Source organism: Aquarana catesbeiana, linkage group LG01 (assembly GCF_042186555.1).
Source record: "Aquarana catesbeiana isolate 2022-GZ linkage group LG01, ASM4218655v1, whole genome shotgun sequence".
Lineage (NCBI taxonomy): Eukaryota > Metazoa > Chordata > Amphibia > Anura > Ranidae > Aquarana > Aquarana catesbeiana.
Genome location: NC_133324.1, coordinates 980227253 through 980249323, shown reverse-complemented (window position 1 = coordinate 980249323; position 22071 = coordinate 980227253). Strand labels below are relative to the sequence as shown.

The 22071-nt window shown below is 47.0% G+C and overlaps 1 protein-coding gene and 1 long non-coding RNA gene across 2 annotated transcripts; one reads left to right on the top strand and one right to left on the bottom strand.

Moving 5' to 3' along the window:
* Window positions 1–1445: 1445 nt before the first annotated feature.
* On the bottom strand, window positions 1446–20489 carry LOC141123639 (beta-1,3-galactosyltransferase 5-like). The gene is made up of 2 exons (XM_073612068.1): window positions 19092–20489; window positions 1446–5184 (listed from the first exon to the last, which is right to left on the bottom strand). The coding sequence occupies exon 1, from the start codon at window positions 20185–20187 to the stop codon at window positions 19195–19197; it is 993 nt and encodes a 330-aa protein (XP_073468169.1). The 5' UTR covers window positions 20188–20489; the 3' UTR covers window positions 1446–5184; window positions 19092–19194.
* Window positions 9918–14706, top strand: LOC141123670 (uncharacterized). Its single transcript, XR_012240752.1, has 2 exons — window positions 9918–10028; window positions 13394–14706. It is a non-coding gene; the product is annotated as an uncharacterized lncRNA (long non-coding RNA).
* Window positions 20490–22071: the final 1582 nt, after the last annotated feature.

The window sequence follows — 22071 nt, the reverse complement described above, 5'->3', positions numbered from 1 at the left end:
TCCACCTCACTTTTCAGGTTATTTATGTGACATGGAATATTGGTGTGATCCATAGCAACCACATACCGGTTTTCATGTACCTGGACACTCATCTGCCTGATACTCCCCTGTGATTGGAAGTTGTGGTGTATTGGTTCCTGTATGAGGTTACTCTATCGGGAGTGTACAATCCTTGTCTGGTATATACAGCCAGTATGTTGTTGGACCTCATTGGCTCCCCAGGAGCTGATACTGGAGCACCATATAAAAAAAAGTGACCTCTGTGAAGTCCCATCACTCCACCCACAACTGTCCGACTGACTGTACAGCTTGGTGTGTTGGAGGTGTCATATCTCCCGGATATAGTGGGGGAGGGGGGAGGGTTAGAGCATCTTTTCGGTTATTGCTATTTCCCATTTAGAGGAACGTATCCTATTGCCATGGTGACAACTGACACTGAGACATGAAGACCATTCTAATCAACCCAACCACAGCCTATCAGAGGGGGTAACTTTCCCAGGTGGAGATTGGCACCCTACTTGTCAACAAATGGAATAAACAGCGCTCTCTGAATATAGGTGGTTGACATGGAATCCTCAGGATGAATAGCACCAAGCCAATGATAAAGGCTAATGAGATGAGTTATTGTTCACAATAAACAGAAAGTTCACATAAAAACGTATATCATCAAAAATGGTTAATACGATACCAAGCCGGTATGCCAAGTGTAGATGGGTTAGCAACCACTGGGTCCGGTGAACATGTAGATGGAAAAGATCCACCGTGAGGTGCAACAACCCTGTACAAAACCTCAGACACTCGTGAGCCAAGCCGGAGTCCACCGTCGCTCACAAGTGGGCATGAAGATGGAAGGAATCCACCACAGTGTGCAGCCCCGCTGCAGAGCCACAGACGCCCGTGAGCCGAGCCGGAGTCTGCCGAAACTGTTCCACAACAGCGGAAGTGATGCACCGGATTGGGTTGCCAATCAAACCAAGCTGGAATGCAAGAGGAACTGTTGCCGCGCCAAGGCGTTTCACGGCATCAACAGTTGTGGTACGGTTACGTCACTCGTGAGCGCCGGCGGACTCCGGCTCAGCTCCCGAGCGTCTGTGGCTCTGCAGCGGTGCTGCACACTGTGGTGTATTCCTTCCATCTTCATGGCCATTTGTGAGCGACGGTGGACTCCGGCTTGGCTCACGAGTGTCTGAAGTTTTGTACAGCGGTGTTGCACCTTACGGCAGATCTTTTCCATCTACATGTTCACCGGACCCAGTGGTTGCTAACCCATCTACACTTGGCATACCGGCTTGGTATCGTATTAACCATTTTTGATTACATACATTTTTATGTGAACTTTCTAGTTATTGTGAACAATAACTCATCTCATTAGCCTTTATCATTGGCTTGGTGCTATTCATCCTGAGGATTCCATGTCAACCATCTATATTCAGAGAGCGCTGTTAATTCCCTTTGTTTGCAATTCTAGTCGCCCTGTGTACCAGTGTTGAACGGCTGCACCTGATTGGCCTTTTGGGCAGTGGACAGTGTGATTCCCCATAAGGTCATAGCGCTTGGGACACTTTGTTGACCCTACTTGGCAACACTCGCCCTGGATAACAAAGTGCCCACCAGCATATAGCACAGGTGCTTTGAAAAAAAAGTGCCCCCCTTTTTTAGGGGCTCCTTATAAAGCACCCCTTAGGGCTGAAGGACATGGAATGGCAACAGCATCAGCATCCCTCATGACTCGTGTTCTGAGCTGGTAGCATTGGGGAAGCAGATTTTACACTTCCAGAAACAACAGGTCTGGACTACATATGGAGAGTGCAGGACTACTAAATATCAACAGACCATCCATACTGCTGGGTCCTTCCGACCCCCTTTATGGGCTTGCAGAACTACATATGGATAGCGTGGGACTATTAATCATCAAGAGACCCATCATCACACCAGGTCCCTCCAACCCCCTATAAGGGCTATCAGGAATACATCTAGAGAGTGCTGGACTGCTAAAGAGACCCCCCATCCTACTGGACCCTTCCAACCCCCTTCATGGGCTTGCAGAACTACATATGGATAGCGTGGGACTACTAATCATCAAGAGACCCATCATCACACCAGGTCCCTCCAACACCCTATAAGGGCTATCAGGACTACATATAGAGAGTGCTGGACTACTAAAGAGACCCTCCATCCTACTGGGCCCTTCCAACCCCTTACATGGGCTATCAGAACTACATATGGACAGTGTGGGACTGCTGAACATAAAGAGACTTTCCATCCCACCATGTCCCTTCAAATCCCTACATGGGCTATCAGGACCACATAGGGACAGTGTGGGACTACTGAACATCAAGAGACATCCCGCTGATTCCTTCCAACCCCCTGGAATTGCTCTCAGGACTAGATATGGCCAGCAATCAGGACTATGAATAGACAAGGTAGAACTACAAAACATCAAGAGACTTTCCATCCCACGGGGTCCTTCCAGCTCCCGACATGGACTATTAGGACTATTTGCTCTGTTGCTATATGTTGTTCCTCTGGCTTTTCTAAAGCAGCATTTGCCTTCACCCTTCCCCACTGTTTCTATATTAGTATTGCGTCAAGGTTTGCTCAGTGTTGTATGTATCAGAACTATGAATGGTCAGGGTGCAACTACTGAACATCAAGAGACCCTCCATCCCACCAGGTTCTTCCAATTCCCTACATGGGCTATCAGGACTATGAATGGTTAGGACTGGCCTACTGAACATCAAGCGAATCTCAATCCCACCAGGTCCTTTTTAATTCCCTACATCAGGACTATGAATAGACAGGGTGGGACTACTAAATATCAAGAGGCCCTTCGCTTCACCAAAAATAATAATATCATGAATGCTATTAGCCCCTCTTCACATGTTTTCTTACCTCCTGATGTGAAAATCCTGGTTTTCATAGAGCTCAGTAGAGCAAGAGATGAAAATTACACATACAAAAGACCGGGTGTGAGCAATGACTCCTCCCTTTCCAGAACAGTGACCCCACCTTCTTCAGAGCAGTGACTCCACCCCCTTCAGAGCAGTAACTCCATCTCCTTCAGAGAAGTAATTCCACCTCCTTCATAGCAGTGACTCCACCTTCTGTAGAGCAGTGACTCCACCTACTTCAGAGCAGTGACTCCACCTTCTTCAGAGCAGTGTCTCTTCCCCTCCCCTCCATATGTTGCAGTTTCAATCACAGACAACCTACCTGAAAGGGAACAGCTTTTTCTCCCTCTTCTCTTTTTAGATAACACAGAGTGCTCAGGGGATTCTTTGTTATGGAGAGCTCTGATGTCTCCCCCCCCCGCCAGGACCATATAGCCAGTGCTTCCTCCCTTCATGCGGTGCTGTCTCAGTTTCAATCAGAGACAGCCCGCCTGAAAGGGAACAGCTTCTGCTCCCTTGTCTCTCGTTGGATAACACAGAGTGCTCAGGGGATCATTTGTCATGGAGAGCTGTGATGTCTCCCATCTGGGGTCCAGGTACACATATAATATTGATCTTCTCCCTTTTCATAGAGTCCTTTGGGTTATGGGAAGACCCTGGACCTCCCCGCTATGAGCGTGTGGCACTGGCACTGCTGCTGGTTCTTTTATCTATCTGTGCCGTTCTGCAGTCAGTAATCATCACTCTCCGCATGGCAGGTAAGTACACTGTGTGTATGTGGATAGGTAACTATGCTGTGCTTAGCTGTATCCTTATTTCCTGATCCCTGGAGGCTCTGCACAGTACCAGGCTGCTCCTCATGGGCTTGACTGCTATGAATGAGTGCAGCCATTGGGTGGATGGAGCCCTTCCATAAGAAGCACAGAGGGTATGCCTTGGTTTGGTTTTATTGCTGTGCTTTGGAGGTCTCCGGGGTGTCTGTCCATACTAAGGAATAAAAGATGTGGGATTCTGATTCTGGGAGTAAGATTATCATTATGGGCATGACATCACCCTGGAGACATTATTATGACATCATTGTGGGAACATTGCAATGGCAATATTGTAGGTGAATGAACTGACCTCATAATAGGTGCATTGAATTCAAAAACAGTGCTGGACATGGTGATGACCTCAATATGACATCTATAGTATGCCTTCATTGTGCCGACATTGATTGGTCAGACCTCCAATAGGTGCACTGAATTTCCAAATAGTCCTGGTCATGGTGAGGATATCAATATGACATCACTGTTATGACATCATTGTGGTCACATTATTCTGACATCACTGTGGACACATAATGGTGACAAAATTTGGTTGGGACGTGGGTTGTGGGGTCATTATGTTGACATCATTCTGGACATGATTTGAGGGCATCCTTGTGGGAATATGGTGAGAGTGTCATGATGCCATCATATTGTAGTACAACCCGGCTTAGATACCAGCTCTGACTGTTCCTGGAGCTGGTGCTTGGAAAGATCTGAGATTACACTCAGAACACAGATCTACCAACACGAGGACCATTACAAGCTGTGTGTTCTGAACCAGCATAGATAGGAACGGTGAAGCTGACTCCTGCTGTCCATAATTGATTTTAAGGACTGATGTAGGAAATATCAGCAACGTTGTGCTAGGCAATCCTATAGGGGTTAAAGGGTGAAGATGTCTTCCTGATAATCAGGGGGTGGTCATCGGTTTATGTGCCAGGTAGACTGGTTGTATCTTATGAAGGCAATGGTACAGGTGGAGATGTCTCCACCATGCTGGCCTTTCCAGTAATCAGGTGGAGGTCATCAGTTTATGTGTCAGGTAGACTGGTTGTAGTTTATGAAGGAGATTGTATTGTTGAAAATGTCTCCACCATGGTAGCCTTCCAGAGAATCAGTGATTTTAATAATGCTTAAAGTGAAACAATAAAAGTGAAATATTCCTTTAAATTTCGTACCTGGGGGATGTCTATAGTATGCCTGTAAAGTGGCGCATACCATGGTGGTCTTCAAGAGAATCAGGAGGTGGTCTTCAGTTTATGGGTCAGGTAGGCTGGTTGTATCTCATGTAGGAGATGGTATGAAGGCTCTGGTCCTCACCTCACACTTCTCCTGTCCTTATCAGGTTCTCCACCCACATCAGATCCATGTCCTGTGGAACCGACAGAAGGAGTACGACAAACGGGGCGACAGGAGGAGGAGACGTCTATTGTTATGATCAGCCATGGGTCAGGTGGGACTTGTATGTATGGAAGAAGAGGAGCCTAATTTAGGGTGACAGGAAGAGAGAGGCTTATGGGATAAACTCGAAAGGGAGACTCACATAGAGGTTATATAGAGATTACATTTTATGTAGAGAAATGAGAGGACTTATATTGCCCAACCCCCTGCTTGGGAGGAGCATTATGGAGTTATAGGAGGACTTATGAGGATTAAAGGAAGAATTATGTTGGGGGGGGAGTTCTATAGAGCAGTGAAAAGGTTGAGTCATTCTAAAGGGTGGAGCTAAAAAAAATGATGAATTTATATGTAGAAATAAGTGGTACTATTAAGTAATAGGGCATACACTGGGCATGTGTACGAGGGGTGCAAGGCACTAGGGGGAGCTATATATAATGATGGGGGAGTTATATTGAGAACTGTATAATGGGGGAGGAAAGCTTTGTAATAGGAGGGGTTAAATCAATTAAGGGAGGGGCTAGAGAAAGTCAGTTACAGCTTATTAATGAAACCTGTTGGAAGGATTGGAAAAGTAATTGCCCTTGTGGCCCATGACAGCCAATCAGATTCTTCTTTTCATCTCCCCACACTACACTACAAAAATAACTTCTTTCAGTAATGGGGGCTATTAATTTTATGACCTTACCCTGATTGGCAGATGAAGACCCCTCCCACCTGTGCCCTTCAGACTGGGTTTACATCTATCAGAAATGTTACGACTTCTCATCAGAAAGATGTCTCAGACGGAGAGCGACCGGAACTGCACCGCCTATGGCTCCAAATTAGCCTCCGGTACCAGAGACTCTCATCAGCCCCGGGTAAGAGTACTACAGCCCTTCATTCACAGGTCATGACACCCTCGGTCATGGTGTAGTATAAAAATGATGTATGGTAGTACTAACCCATAAGTATGATACTACACCCCATCGATGTCATGAGTAGCTACACCCCCATCGATACATGTATAGTATAAAACCCATGATGTATGGTATAGCTACTAAGCCTGCCAGTATGATACGTATAACAATGATGTACTGGTATTAGAATGATGTATGGTGTAGTATAACAATGATGTATGGTGTAGTATAGACAATGATGTATGGTGTAGTATAAAAAATGATGTATGGTGTCGTATCAAAAATGATGTATGGTGTAGTATAAAACATGATGTCATGGTGTAGTATTACAGACTGCTGTCTGATGTAGTATAAACATGCATGATAGGTGTAGCTACTCGCCCATCGATGATGTATACTACACCCCATGCATGACAGGTACAGCTACTACCTCCATGCATGACATGGTGTAGCTACTACCACATGCATGTATGATGCTAGCTCCTCAGCATGATGAGTATCTACATCCCCCATCATACAATACACTACAACCTCCATCATCATACATCATACTACACCCCCCATCATACATTATACTACACCCCCATCATACATTACACTACAACCTCCATCATCATACATCATACTACTCCCCCATCATACATTATACTACAACCTCCATCATACATCATACTACACCCCCATCATACATTATACTACACCCCCATCATACATTATACTACACCCCCCATCATACATTATACTACACCCCCATCATACATTATACTACAACCTCCATCATACATCATACTACACCCCCATCATATATTATACTACACCCCCCATCATACATTACACTACAACCTCCATCATACATCATACTACACCCCCCCATCATACATTATACTACACCCCCCATCATATATTATACTACAACCTCCATCATACATCATACTACACCCCCCCCCCATCATACATTATACTACACCCCCATCATACATTACACTACAACCTCCATCATACATCATACTACACCCCCCCCCATCATACATTATACTACACCCCCCATCATATATTATACTACAACCTCCATCATACATCATACTACACCCCCCCCCATCATACATTATACTACACCCCCCATCATACATTACACTACAACCTCCATCATACATCATACTACACCCCCCCCCCATCATACATTATACTACACCCCCCATCATATATTATACTACAACCTCCATCATACATCATACTACACCCCCCCCCCATCATACATTATACTACACCCCCCATCATACATTACACTACAACCTCCATCATACATCATACTACACCCCCCCCATCATACATTATACTACACCCCCATCATATATTATACTACACCCCCATCATACATTACACTACAACCTCCATCATACATCATACTACACCCCCCATCATATATTATACTACAACCTCCATCATACAATACACTACAACCTCCATCATACATCATACTACACCCCCCATCATATATTATACTGCACCCCCCATCATACATTACACTACAACCTCCATCATACATCATACTACACCCCCATCATACATTATACTACACCCCCATCATACATTATACTACACCCCCATCATACATTACACTACACCCCCCATCATACATTATACTACACCCCCCATCATACATTATACTACAGCGTCAATCATACATTATACTACACCCCCCATCATACATTATACTACACCCCCATCATATATTATACTACACCCCCCATCATACATTATACTACACCCCCCATCATACATTATACTACACCCCCCATCATACATTATACTACACCCCCCATCATACATTACACTACACCCCCCATCATACATTATACTACAGCGTCAATCATACATTATACTACACCCCCCATCATACATTATACTACACCCCCATCATACATTATACTACACCCCCCATCATACATTATACTACAACCTCCATCATACATTATACTACAACCTCCATCATACATCATACTACACCCCCCATCATACATTATACTACACCCCCCATCATACATTACACTACAACCTCCATCATCATACATCATACTACACCCCCCATCATATATTATACTACACCCCCCATCATACATCATACTACACCCCCCATCATACATTATACTACACCCCCCATCATATATTATACTACACCCCCCATCATACATCATACTACACCCCCCATCATACAATACACTACAACCTCCATCATACATTATACTACACCCCCCCCATCATACATTATACTACAACCTCCATCATACATTATACTACACCCCCCATCATACATCATACTACACCCCCCATCATATAATATACTACACCCCCCATCATACATCATACTACACCCCCCATCATACATTATACTACACCCCCCATCATATATTATACTACACCCCCCATCATACATCATACTACACCCCCCATCATACAATACACTACAACCTCCATCATACATCATACTACACCCCCCCCATCATACATTATACTACAACCTCCATCATACATTATACTACACCCCCCATCATACATCATACTACACCCCCCATCATATAATATACTACACCCCCCATCATACATTATACTACACCCCCCATCATACATTATACTACACCCCCCATCATACATTATACTACACCCCCCATCATACATTATACTACACCCCCCATCATACATTATACTACACCCCCCATCATACATCATACTACACCCCCCATCATACATTATACTACACCCCCCATCATACATTATACTACACCCCCCATCATACATTACACTACAACCTCCATCATATATTATACTACACCCCCTATCATATATTATACTACACCCCCCATCATACATTATACTACACCCCCCATCATACATTATACTACACCCCCCATCATACATTATACTACACCCCCCATCATACATTATACTACACCCCCCATCATACATCATACTACACCCCCCATCATACATTATACTACACCCCCCATCATACATTATACTACACCCCCCCATCATACATTACACTACAACCTCCATCATATATTATACTACACCCCCCATCATACATTACACTACAACCTCCATCATGATACATCATACTACAACCTCCATCATACATTACACTACAACCTCAGTCATACATCATACTACACCCCCCATCATACATCATACTACACCCCCCATCATACATTACACTACAACCTCCATCATGATACATCATACTACAACCTCCATCATACATTACACTACAACCTCAGTCATACATTATACTACACCCCCCATCATACAATACACTACAACCTCCATCATACATTACACTACAACCTCCATTATACATCATACTACACCCCCCATCATACATTATACTACACTCCCCATCATACATCATACTACACCCCCCATCATACATTATACTACACCCCCCATCATACATCATACTACACCCCCCATCATACATTACACTACAACCTCCATCATACATTACACTACAACCTCCATCATACATTACACTACACCCCCCATCATACAATACACTACACCCCCATCATACATTACACTACACCCCCCATCATACATTACACTACACCCCCATCATACATTATACTACACCCCCCATCATACATTATACTACACCCCCCATCATACATTATACTACACCCCCCCATCATACATTATACTACACCCCCCATCATACATTATACTACACCCCCATCATACATTACACTACAACCTCCATCATACATTATACTACACCCCCATCATACATTATACTACACTCCCCATCATACATTATACTACACCCCCCATCATACATTATACTACACCCCCCATCATACATTATACTACACCCTCCATCATACATTATACTACACCCTCCATCATACATTTTTACTGGTTATGTTGCAGAGAATTATCACCCGGCTCGGTCAGGAATTTTGGGTGAGAATTCAGAAGCCGGACAGCAGTTGGAGCCCCGACACCCAGAAGGGGAAATGGCCGGACGGCAGCATGGAGTGAGTTCCAGATCTCTGTATAAGAATTATAGTATTCCAGCAGTGTCTGCACCTCATAGAGATGTATCAGGTATCAGAGGGTACAGACCCGGGAACTCAGCACGGGGATGGTGGGAACCCCTCATAATGGGCACAGCGGGTGTACAGACCCCAGAACTCAGCACAGGGATGGTGGAAACCCCTTATAATGGGCACAGCGGGTGTACAGACCTGGGAACTCAGCACAGGGATGGTGGGAACCCCTCATAATGGGCACAGCGGGTGTACAGACCCGGGAACTCAGCACAGGGATGGTGGGAACCCCTTATAATGGGCACAGCGGGTGTACAGACCCAGGAACTCAGCACAGGGATGGTGGGAACCCCTCATAATGGGCACAGCGGGTGTACAGACCCGGGAACTCACCACAGGGATGGTGGGAACCCCTCATAATGGGCACAGCGGGTGTACAGACCCAGGAACTCAGCACAGGGATGGTGGGAACCCCTCATAATGGGCACAGCGGGTGTACAGACCCGGGAACTCAGCACAGGGATGGTGGGAACCCCTCATAATGGGCACAGCGGGTGTACAGACCCAGGAACTCAGCACAGGGATGGTGGGAACCCCTCATAATGGGCACAGCGGGTGTACAGGTATAGGAACTCACCACAGGGATGGTGGGAACCCCTCATAATGGGCACAGCGGGTGTACAGACCCGGGAACTCACCACAGGGATGGTGGGAACCCCTCATAATGGGCACAGCGGGTGTACAGACCCGGGAACTCAGCACAGGGATGGTGGGAACCCCTCATAATGGGCACAGCGGGTGTACAGACCCGGGAACTCACCACAGGGATGGTGGGAACCCCTCATAATGAGCACAGCGGGTGTACAGACCTGGGAACTCAGCACAGGGATGGTGGGAACCCCTCATAATGGGCACATCAGGTGTACAGACCCAGGAACTCAGCACAGGGATGGTGAGAACCCCTCATAATGGGCACAGCGGGTGTACAGACCCAGGAACTCAGCACAGGGATGGTGGGAACCCCTCATAATGGGCACAGCGGGTGTACAGACCCGGGAACTCAGCACAGGGATTGTGAGAACTCCTCATAATGGGCACAGCGGGTGTACAGACCCGGGAACTCAGCACAGGGATGGTGGGAACCCCTCATAATAGGCACAGCGGGTGTACAGACCCGGGAACTCAGCACAGGGATGGTGGGAACCCCTCATAATGGGCACAGCGGGTGTACAGACCCGGGAACTCAGCACAGGGATGGTGGGAACCCCTCATAATGGGCACAGCGGGTGTACAGACCCAGGAACTCAGCACAGGGATGGTGGGAACCTCTCATAATGGGCACAGCGGGTGTACAGACCCGGGAACTCAGCACAGGGATGGTGGGAACCTCTCATAATGGGCACAGCGGGTGTACAGACCCGGGAACTCAGCACAGGGATGGTGGGAACCCCTCATAATGGGCACAGCGGGTGTACAGACCCGGGAACTCAGCACAGGGATGGTGAGAACCCCTCATAATGGGCACAGCGCGTGTACAGACCCGGGAACTCAGCACAGGGATGGTGGGAACCCCTCATAATGGGCACATCAGGTGTACAGACCTGGGAACTCACCACAGGGATGGTGGGAACCCCTCATAATGGGCACAGCGGGTGTACAGACCCGGGAACTCAGCACAGGGATGGTGGGAACCCCTCATAATGGGCACAGCGGGTGTACAGACCCGGGAACTCAGCACAGGGATGGTGGGAACCCCTCATAATGGGCACAGCGGGTGTACAGACCCGGGAACTCAGCGCAGGGATGGTGGGAAGCCCTCATAATGGGCACAGCGGGGGTACAGACCCGGGAACTCAGCACAGGGATGGTGGGAACCCCTCATAATGGGCACAGCGGGTGTACAGACCCGGGAACTCAGCACAGGGATGGTGGGAACCCCTCATAATGGGCACAGCGGGTGTACAGACCCGGGAACTCAGCACAGGGATGGTGGGAACCCCTCATAATGGGCACAGCGGGTGTACAGACCCGGGAACTCAGCACAGGGATTGTGAGAACTCCTCATAATGGGCACAGCGGTGTACAGACCCGGGAACTCAGCACAGGGATGGTGGGAACCACTCATAATGGGCACAGCGGGTGTACAGACCCGGGAACTCAGCACAGGGATGGTGGGAACCTCTCATAATGGGCACAGTGGGTGTACAGACCCGGGAACTCCACACAGGAAAGGTGGGAACCCTTCATAATGGGCACAGTGGGTGTACAGACCCAGGAACTCATCACAGGGATGGTGGGAACCCCTCATAATGGGCACAGTGGGTGTACAGACCCAGGAACTCATCACAGGGATGGTGGGAACCCCTCATAATGGGCACAGCAGGTGTACAGACCCGGGAACTCAGCACAGGGATGGTGGGAACCCCTCATAATGGGCACAGCGGGTGTACAGACCCGGGAACTCAGCACAGGGATGGTGAGAACCCCTCATAATGGGCACAGCGCGTGTACAGACCCGGGAACTCAGCACAGGGATGGTGGGAACCCCTCATAATGGGCACATCAGGTGTACAGACCTGGGAACTCAGCACAGGGATGGTGGGAACCCCTCATAATGGGCACAGCGGGTGTACAGACCCGGGAACTCAGCACAGGGATGGTGAGAACCCCTCATAATGGGCACAGCGGGTGTACAGACCCGGGAACTCAGCACAGGGATGGTGGGAACCCCTCATAATGGGCACAGCGGGTGTACGGACCCGGGAACTCAGCACAGGGATGGTGGGATAATACATGATTTTTAAACATTTATAATAGATCCCCAGCAAGCATTAAAAAGCAGATTGGCGCTGTCCCCCGTATACTTCTTTTTCACCACAAGATGGCCTCAGTCTTCCATGAGTTATTACCTGGTTTTCTTTATTCATTCTGGAAGACTGAGGACATCTTGTGGTAAAATGAAAGTACTGCGGAGATAGCTCTGTGCAATGCAGAAGACAGAGGGCATCTTGTGGTGAAAAAAAAGTACTGCGGGGACACCTCTGCACAAGCCAGAAGACATACTATGAGTGCACAGAGTCCTGCCCCATCCCTTCACCACAGCACCCTTCATTTACAGTGTGGTGATGTCATCACCATAGAGTTCCACCACCCAAACCCTCTAATTAAAGTTAGGAGGGCTCAGTGTAGGTCGGTAAGGAATAAGGTTGCCGGCTTTTGGTTTGGACTTGCTACATTTTTTTGTTGGAGTCTCCTGGTTTGTATCCAGAGTCCCCTTGTTTCTCTATGGATCTTGTGTTCTCCAGTGATTCTCCGGCACTGATGGCGGTCTCTTGTCTCTGTTCTCCTTGTAGGGACATCATTGTGGGTGGAGCCGGGAGCTGCGTCAAGCTAGGACAACATCTGAAAATGGAGAATTGTTACAGCGAGCTGCCGTGGATCTGTGAACGGGACGTGGTGGAGAGGCAGGACTAATGTGTGTAGACACGTTCCGGTACAGGAGAGGCACAAAGATCTGCATTTTCTCTGAGCCCAGAGAAAAATTATAGTGTGATCCCCCCGTCCCCCCATCGCCCTAAGTGAAGGGACTGAATGTCACTCTCCTTGTGCATGGGCTGCCCACATGACATCACACCTGTCCCCAGAATGAGAACCATGGTGACACCAGGAGCAGGAGAAGCAGATAAGTTGAATGATGGTGGTCACCCTCTGCCAAAGTCTCTGCTATCCTGCAGGCTGAACGTCAGTCAAATCCTCCTCCACAAGGTGTCCCCATCTGTCCATCAGATGCTTTCGTCCCCAAAGTACCAACCAGAATTTGTCATGACTGCTTCACCCTACGAGGGAGGGAGAGCTTCATTCGAGAGCCGCTCAGTCACCAGCTGGAAACTTCCAAGATAAGGCCAGGAAAACTTCAAGGATGAGAGATGGAAACTTCCAGGGCAAGGCCAGAAAACGCCAATGGTGAGAGATGAATACTTCCAGGATGAGAGTTGGATACTTTCATGACAAGGCCAGGAACCTTCTAGAATGAGAAATGGAAACTTCCAGGACAAGGCCAAGAAACATCAAGGATGAGAGATGGAAACTTCCAGGACAAGGCCAAGAAACATCAATGGTGAGAGATGGATACTTTCATGACAAGGCCAGGAACCTTCTAGAATGAGAAATGGAAACTTCCAGGACAAGGCCAAGAAACATCAAGGATGAGAGATGGAAACTTCCAGGACAAGGCCAAGAAACATCAATGGTGAGAGATGGATACTTCCAGAAGGAGAGATGGATACTTCCATGACAAGGCCAGGAACCTTCTAGAATGAGAAATGGAAACTTCCAGGACAAGGCCAAGAAACATCAAGGATGAGAGATGGAAACTTCCAGGACAAGGCCAGGAAACATCAAGGATGAGAGATGTAAACTTCCAGGACAAGGCCAGGAAACATCAAGGATGAGAGATGTAAACTTCCAGGACAAGGCCAAGAAACATCAAGGATGAGAGATGGAAACTTCCATGACAAGGCCAGAAAACATCATGGATGAGAGTTGGAAACTCCCAGGGCAAGGCAGGAAACTTCTATCATGGAGGGGAAATGTATGAGCTGTGGTAACTGGAGATCAGAGCAGTTTGTGTGCTGTGATGATTACAGATAAAATTTTACATTGATGATCCACTGGTGGTGTCCTGTGTGTGCAGAGTAGAGAGGAGGGGAAGCTGTGAGAAGGACCTCATTCTCATCCTGGTCTGACCATCTAGAGAGCCACTGATCTGCAACAAGCATGCAGCCAGTAAAGTCAAATCCTGTAACACTGACTAGCCCTGGATAAGTTGCAGAGGCTGCTACATGTACAGGGAGGATCATATAGGGAGGATCACACATGGAGGATCATATAGGGAGGATCACACATGGAGGATCATATAGGGGGGATCACACATGGAGGATCATATAGGGGGGGGTCACACATGGAGGATAATTTATGGAAGATCACACATGGAGGATCATATAGAGGGGATCACACATGGAGGATGATATAGGTAGGATCATATAAAGTAGATCACACATGGAGGATCATATAGGGAGGATCACACATGGAGGATCATATAAAGTAGATCACACATGGAGATTCATATAGAGGGGATCACACATGGAGGATCATATAGAGGGGATCACACATGGAGGATCATATAGAGGGGATCACACATGGAGGATCATATAGAGGGGATCACACATGGAGGATCATATAGAGGGGGTCACACATGGAGGATCATTTATGGAGGATCACACATGGAGGATCATATAAAGTAGATCACACATGGAGGATAATATAGGGAGGATCACACATGGAGGATCATATAGGTAGGATCATATAGAGAGGATCACACATGGAGGATCATATAGAGAGGATCACACATGGAGGATCATATAGAGGGGATCACACATGGAGGATCATATAGGGAGGGTCAGACATGGAGGATCATATAAAGTAGATCACACATGGAGGATCATATAGAGAGGATCACACATGGAGGATCATTTATCTAAGATCACACATGGAGGATGATATAGGGAGGATCACACATGGAGGATGATATAGGGAGGATTATATAAAGTAGATCACACATGGAGGATCATATAGAGGGGGTCACACATGGAGGATAATTTATGGAAGATCACACATGGAGGATCATATAAAGTAGATCACACATGGAGGATCATATAGGGAGGATCACACATGGAGGATCATATAGGGAGGATCACACATGGTGGATCATATAGGGAGGATCATATAAAGTAGATCACACATGGAGGATCATATAGAGGGGGTCACACATCTAGGATCATTTATGGAGGATCACACATCTAGGATCATTTATGGAGGATCACACATCTAGGATCATTTATGGAGGATCACACATCTAGGATCATTTATGGAGGATCACACATGGAGGATAATATAGGGAGGATCATATAGGGAGGATCACACATGGAGGATCATATAGAGGGGGTCACACATCTAGGATCATTTATGGAGGATCACACATCTAGGATCATTTATGGAGGATCACACATCTAGGATCATTTATGGAGGATCACACATCTAGGATCATTTATGGAGGATCACACATCTAGGATCATTTATGGAGGATCACACATCTAGGATCATTTATGGAGGATCACACATGGAGGATAATATAGGGAGGAATATATAGGGAGGATCATATAGAGAGGATCACACATGGAGGATCATTTATGGAGGATTCTGTAGAGAGGTCGCTGGCTCCAAGTCTCGATGTTGGGGACAGAGATGAAGATATTTGGGCGTTATGTTCTGTGTCCTTATTAGGGAGATTCACCATCATTTTTAGTCAGAACAAGAAGTGATGTGAAATCTCCCCGAAGGGGACACAAAATACAATTTTAGGTCAGTAGAGAACGATGGGAACCTCTGACCACATCTTTATTGCTGTCTCCACATTTCTTGTCCCGGTGACAACATCTCCCCCCATTTCCTGTATGGGGGTCACCGGGACAGGAAGTGAGGGAGAGTCTCCCCAGGAATGAACACCCGGCAGACATGTGACCTCTTCCTAAGGATGGAGTTGGCCTTCACACTGCTAATAGTTGGCAATAGCAGATGTTCCATGACTAACAGAGCTCCTCACAGTTACCACACAAGGACCACCCCCTCCCCCCCCCCCAACATCTGCACCATGTGATCCCCCAATACTCATCTTTCTTCTGGTTTGGTAACTATCCCGATCAATGTTTCATTAGATCTAGTCTATCATTATAAACAATACCCATTGATCCTGCCAGAAATCCAGTGCTGTCCTAAAGGACACCTCCCCCCTATGATAATGAGATGAGTAGAGAGGGGGAGGTGCTCTGTAGTCTTACCTCACTTCCTATCCTGTTTTCTCTCCAGGTCGAATGCCACAAAAAATCGCATGAATAAAGCAAATGCTGCATTAAGGCCACTAGATGGAGCTGACGATCATAGTACATGTGTTTTATTTGCCTATTCTCATCAGCTCCATCTAGTGGCCATACCGTGGTGTTTTCCTGATCCACTGTTTTGTATATGAGTGAATAACATTCGACGTGGAGAGAAAATAGCCCATATTTCACAAGACAAATAGCTCAGAGATTTTGGGTGAAAATAAAGTCAGAAAAGGAATGCGGTCCCCTCATGTCAGCACCGGTACTCAGCAATAGACAATGATTTCGTTCTTCGGTTCGGATCTATTAGGGAATCACAATTTATTTCTGGTCTCCAGAAGTTTTCTTAGACATTCATTGCTGTCAGAATTTCACATTTTTTGCAGCACTTTTTTAGTACCAGCGAGTTCGATTTGTTCATTTAAAAAAGTCATAAATCCCACCAATCCCAACTATTCCCCCATAATTACTTGGGAGCGTATTAAAAAAAATACGTATAATATATATATATACACATATTCTGCCATTGAAACTGCAAGCAAATTAATTCTGTATGAATGGTGCCAGATCGAATGTTCTTGGGCTATATTCTCTGAATGATCGAATGTTAAACTGTAAAAAAAAAAATAACACTGTGAATGGGGAAAATGCTACATAACGACCACTAGATGGAGCTGAATATCATAGAAAAATACGTTTGCTTCTCAGCTCCATCTAGTGGCGCTGTATTTTCCTTATGCAAGGAATGTTCTTAAGCTATATTCTCTGCAGATCGAATGTTAACCTAAAAAAAAAAAAAAAAAAAAAAAAAAGCACTACGAATGGGGAACATACTGCATTATGACCACTAGAGGGAGCTGAGTGTTATAAGGAATAAGTGTGCTTCTCAGCTCCATCTAGTGACCCTGTATTTTCCTTATGCAGGGAATGTTCTTAAGCTATATTCTCTGCAGATCGAATGTTAAACTTAAAAAAAAAAAAAAAAAGCACTATGAATGGGGAACATACTGCATTATGACCACTAGAGGGAGCTGAGTGTTATAAGGAATAAGGGTGCTTCTCAGCTCCATCTAGTGGAGCTGTATTTCCCCTATTCGGGGAATTTTCTCAGGCTATATTCTCTGCAGATCAAATGTTAAACTGTAAAAAAAAAAAACACTGCGAATGGGGAAAAAATGCATTATGAACACTAGATGGAGCTGAGTATTATAGGAGATACGTGCGTTCCTCAGCTCCATCTAGTGGCGCTGTATTTTCCTTATTCGGGGAATGTTCTCAGGCTATATTTCTCTGAAGGTCGAATGTTAAACGTTAAAAAAAAAGCACTATGAATGGGGAAAATACTGCATTATGAACACTAGATGGAGCTGAGTATTGTAGAAAGTACCTGCGCTCCTCGGCTCCATCTAGTGACGCTGTATTTTCCTTATTCAGGGAATGTTCTCAGGCTATATTCTATGCAGATCGAATGTTAAACTGTAAAGCACCGTGGATGGGGAAATACTGCATTTTGTTCACTAGATGAAGTCATCACAGGAAATAAGTGCTCCTCATCTCCATCTTTTGGCGCTGTATTTTCCCTATTCAGGGTTAGGGTTAGGGAAAGTTCTCAGGCTATATTCTCTGCAGATCGAATGTTAAACTGTTACAAATGCAGTGAATGGGGAAAATACTGTATTATGACCACACGATCATGTCGAGTATCATAGAAAATAAGTTTGCTCCTCAGCGCCACCTAGTGGCACTGTATTTTCACTGTTCAGGGAATGTTCTCAGGCTATGTTCTCTGCAGATCGAATGTTAAACTGTTACAAATGCAGTGAATGGGGAAAATACTGTATTAGGACCACCAGATAGAACTGAATATCATAGAAAAATAAGTGTGCTTCTCAGCTGTTTTTTCCCTATTCAATTTTTTTTTTTTCATGTATAACATTCGACCTGCAGAGATTATAACCTGAGAACATTCGATTTTGCAGTTTTGATGATCAACAAACAGCTATGAATTTTTTTTTTTCTCTACCCTCACACCAGAGAAGACGTTGGTTGTGTTTGGCAGTTGTCCAGAATGAGGATTGTTCTAAGTTCCTCCACAGCCACCGATCCTACTGACCTGCAGTGGAAGATGGCAGGTAGAGGATGAGAGTCTGAATAGTGCCTGAATGGTGGGATTGGGGGTGACAGAACACAAATCCAACGATTGGTGGCTTCCCTCTTCACCTCCAGTGCGCCACCTCCGTGCTGTGGTTGCAGGAGGTCCTGGTCCTTTGAAGGTTCTCCAGTGCCAAGGCCTGGTCCTCCGGAGAGAGTCCGTGGATCACCATGAGGAACCGGTAGTTGCAGACGCTCCATTTTAGATTGTGTTTGGCAAACCTGGCACTGGTGAGAAGCCTGATCTTGGCCCTCTCTGCTAAAATCCCGAGATAGGCGTCCTCCACGGGGATGGGAGGAACGGTCCTTGCGGCACGTAGGATGGACTTGGCCGTGTAGAAGGACACGATATACCCGATTCCGTTGGCGTACGCCGGGTACACACGGGGTTCGTACTCCCGGTACGAAACGTACCATTTGCTGAGTGGATCCCGAACAACGACTCTCTTCTGCTCCGGGACGACAGAGCCCACGTAGAGGTGGCCAGTACCGTGGCCGCGATCCCTCAGAAAGGACGGGAGGTAGTGCGTGTTGACGAAACAGTCATCGTCTGTTTTCAGAATGTACCGCGGCCGGCACCTATCCACCGCCCACTTCATGCCATGCATGACCTTTAGGGTTAGGTTACGGTAGGAGTCCAGGTAGTCACCCATGAGAATATCATCATTGGCCTTCTGCTCATTGTGGATACGCCAATCGAGTTCTACATCCAACGTCTGTCCGACTAAAAAGACCACCTGCCATTTGTCAGTGGTCCTTTCGGTTGGAGAGGCCCATGTCCTTCGTATGGCCTTCCGGGAGTCATGATGGTCAGGCTTTGAGGTCACCAAGATAAGAAGGAGTAGCTCCGTCTGGCATTTCGGTTCTGGAAGCTCCTCTGAGAAGAGAGATGGGAAATTAATACCTTTTCTTCCAGACGGTGCAAAGTCAAAAAACCAAAACCATCGTCCCCTCGCGTCTTCCAGAAATTGGGACCACGAATTCCAGAGCAGGAGGAAGGAGAAGAAGACGGTGACACCGAGGAGAACCTTCAAACACCAGGCTCGTCTGATGGCCATCGAAGGGGGTCTACATCTTCCTGAGCGTAGACTCTCTGATGAGAGTGGACAGGCAGATACACAAAATTATCGCTGATTCCAAGGGTCAGGGTACAACGCGCGGCGTGTCATAACCTCGTTTGGCATCCAGAGTTTGTATTCCTGCCTCCCTCTGGATTCAGCGAATGGGAAAAGCTTCTGTTCCTGGAGGATGAATCTTTTATGAGGTCCCTTTAGAAAGCATTGCAGGAATTCCCCATCGGAGGCTCCCAACCTTCAGCATGTAAACAGCGGCCATGTGATCGGAAAGGAGCCAAGCCCGGCCTCCAGTCCTTTATCAAATAAATCGGTGAAAGGCCATGCCAGATTGTGGTTGGACATTGTCCTGGGGATGGAGAATAAAAAGGACAAGGAGGGGAGAGGGAGAGGCTGGTTGGAAGGGGGGGGGGGGAGTTTGCAGGAGGGATGAATAGAACAAGTCTTCCTCTGTAATCCAACATACCAGACTCTCAAGTTACAGCAAACAAGGGAGGCTGGGCAACAGCAAAGAGGAGATAGAGGCTGAGAACACATCTGAGCTGATTCAGGAGCCACTCCTGTGTGGAGGATAGAGGGGCATGGAGATTTGAGGGGCCACTTTGGAGGACAGACCAGTGGAGATAGATTTGAGGGGCCCCTGTGGAGGCACACTGGTGGGGAGAGGTTTGAGAGGTCCCTGTGGAGGATAGAAGGATAGAAGGACAGAGAGATTTGAGGGTCCCCTGTGGAGGATAGAAGGACGGAGAGATTTGAGGGTCCCCTGTGGAGGATAGAAGGATGGAGAGATTGGAGGGTCCCCTGTGGAGGATAGAAGGATGGAGAGATTGGAGGGTCCCCTGTGGAGGATAGAAGGACGGAGAGATTTGAGGGTCCCCTGTGGAGGATAGAAGGATGGAGAGATTGGAGGGTCCCCTGTGGAGGATAGAAGGATGGAGAGATTGGAGGGTCCCCTGTGGAGGACAGAAGGATAGAAGTACAGAGAGATTTGAGGGTCCCCTGTGGAGGATAGAAGGACGGAGAGATTTGAGGGACTCCTGTGGAGTATAGAAGGACAGAAAGGATTGAGGGACCCCTGCCGGGGGTGGGTGGGTGGGTGGGTTACCTTGGGCTGGACCTCGGGAGTCTGGCTTGAAAGGATTCTACCACAGGAGGCAGTTGGAAGGAGGCTTTCCGGAGAAGCAGCAGAAGCAAAGAGAGTGAGTGGATCAGTACGGTGCTGGGACAGACAAGGGGAGGGACTGCCAGCTGTAGCAGGTCTCTCTTGTAGACAGCGGTGTGTCGAGTCTTCATTCAAACTTGCCCTCGGGAATCTCCAGTGTGTGCCAGTCAGGAGGACTGGGAATAGGAAGCAGCCAGGTGGGCTAGCATTTTTTTGGGAAGTAGAGCTTGGACCAGGGTCTACAGGGAAGCAGATGGTATTGCAGGAAGCATCTCACTCCACATTTTCTACAAGGGACTTCCTAGTTCCTAGCCTGTAATGGGCTGCTGTTGATCTAACGAGAGACTGTTCGTTCCTCCAGGAGTGAACCAGCAGAGCCGTGCAAAGGAACCAAGTTTGAAGCAGGAGGAGGAAGTGGAAGCAGTAAATAGGGAGGAAGTTGTCCCTGGTTCTGTTGTTACTGTCAAGTTGGGCATCCCATAATCCCCAACCCCATCCGGGTTATTATCCGCTAAATAAAACCACAAAACCAAGCTCAAGGACTGTTTTCTGAGTCTGGATCCAAGAAGGAAATGCAGTGTGACTGGCTGTGTAGCAGTGGGGAACCCAGACATCTGCAACTCCTACCGGGGTATTGCTACATTTATATTATTAATCCCCCCCCTCCCCCATACAGCGCTGGCTCTTCTCTCTGGTGAGGCTGTCGG

What these genes read in the sequence shown, in the direction of transcription:
- LOC141123639 (XM_073612068.1), bottom strand. Translation starts at nt 20,187, where the DNA reads ATGGCCATCAGACGAGCCTGGTGTTTGAAGGTTCTCCTCGGTGTCACC.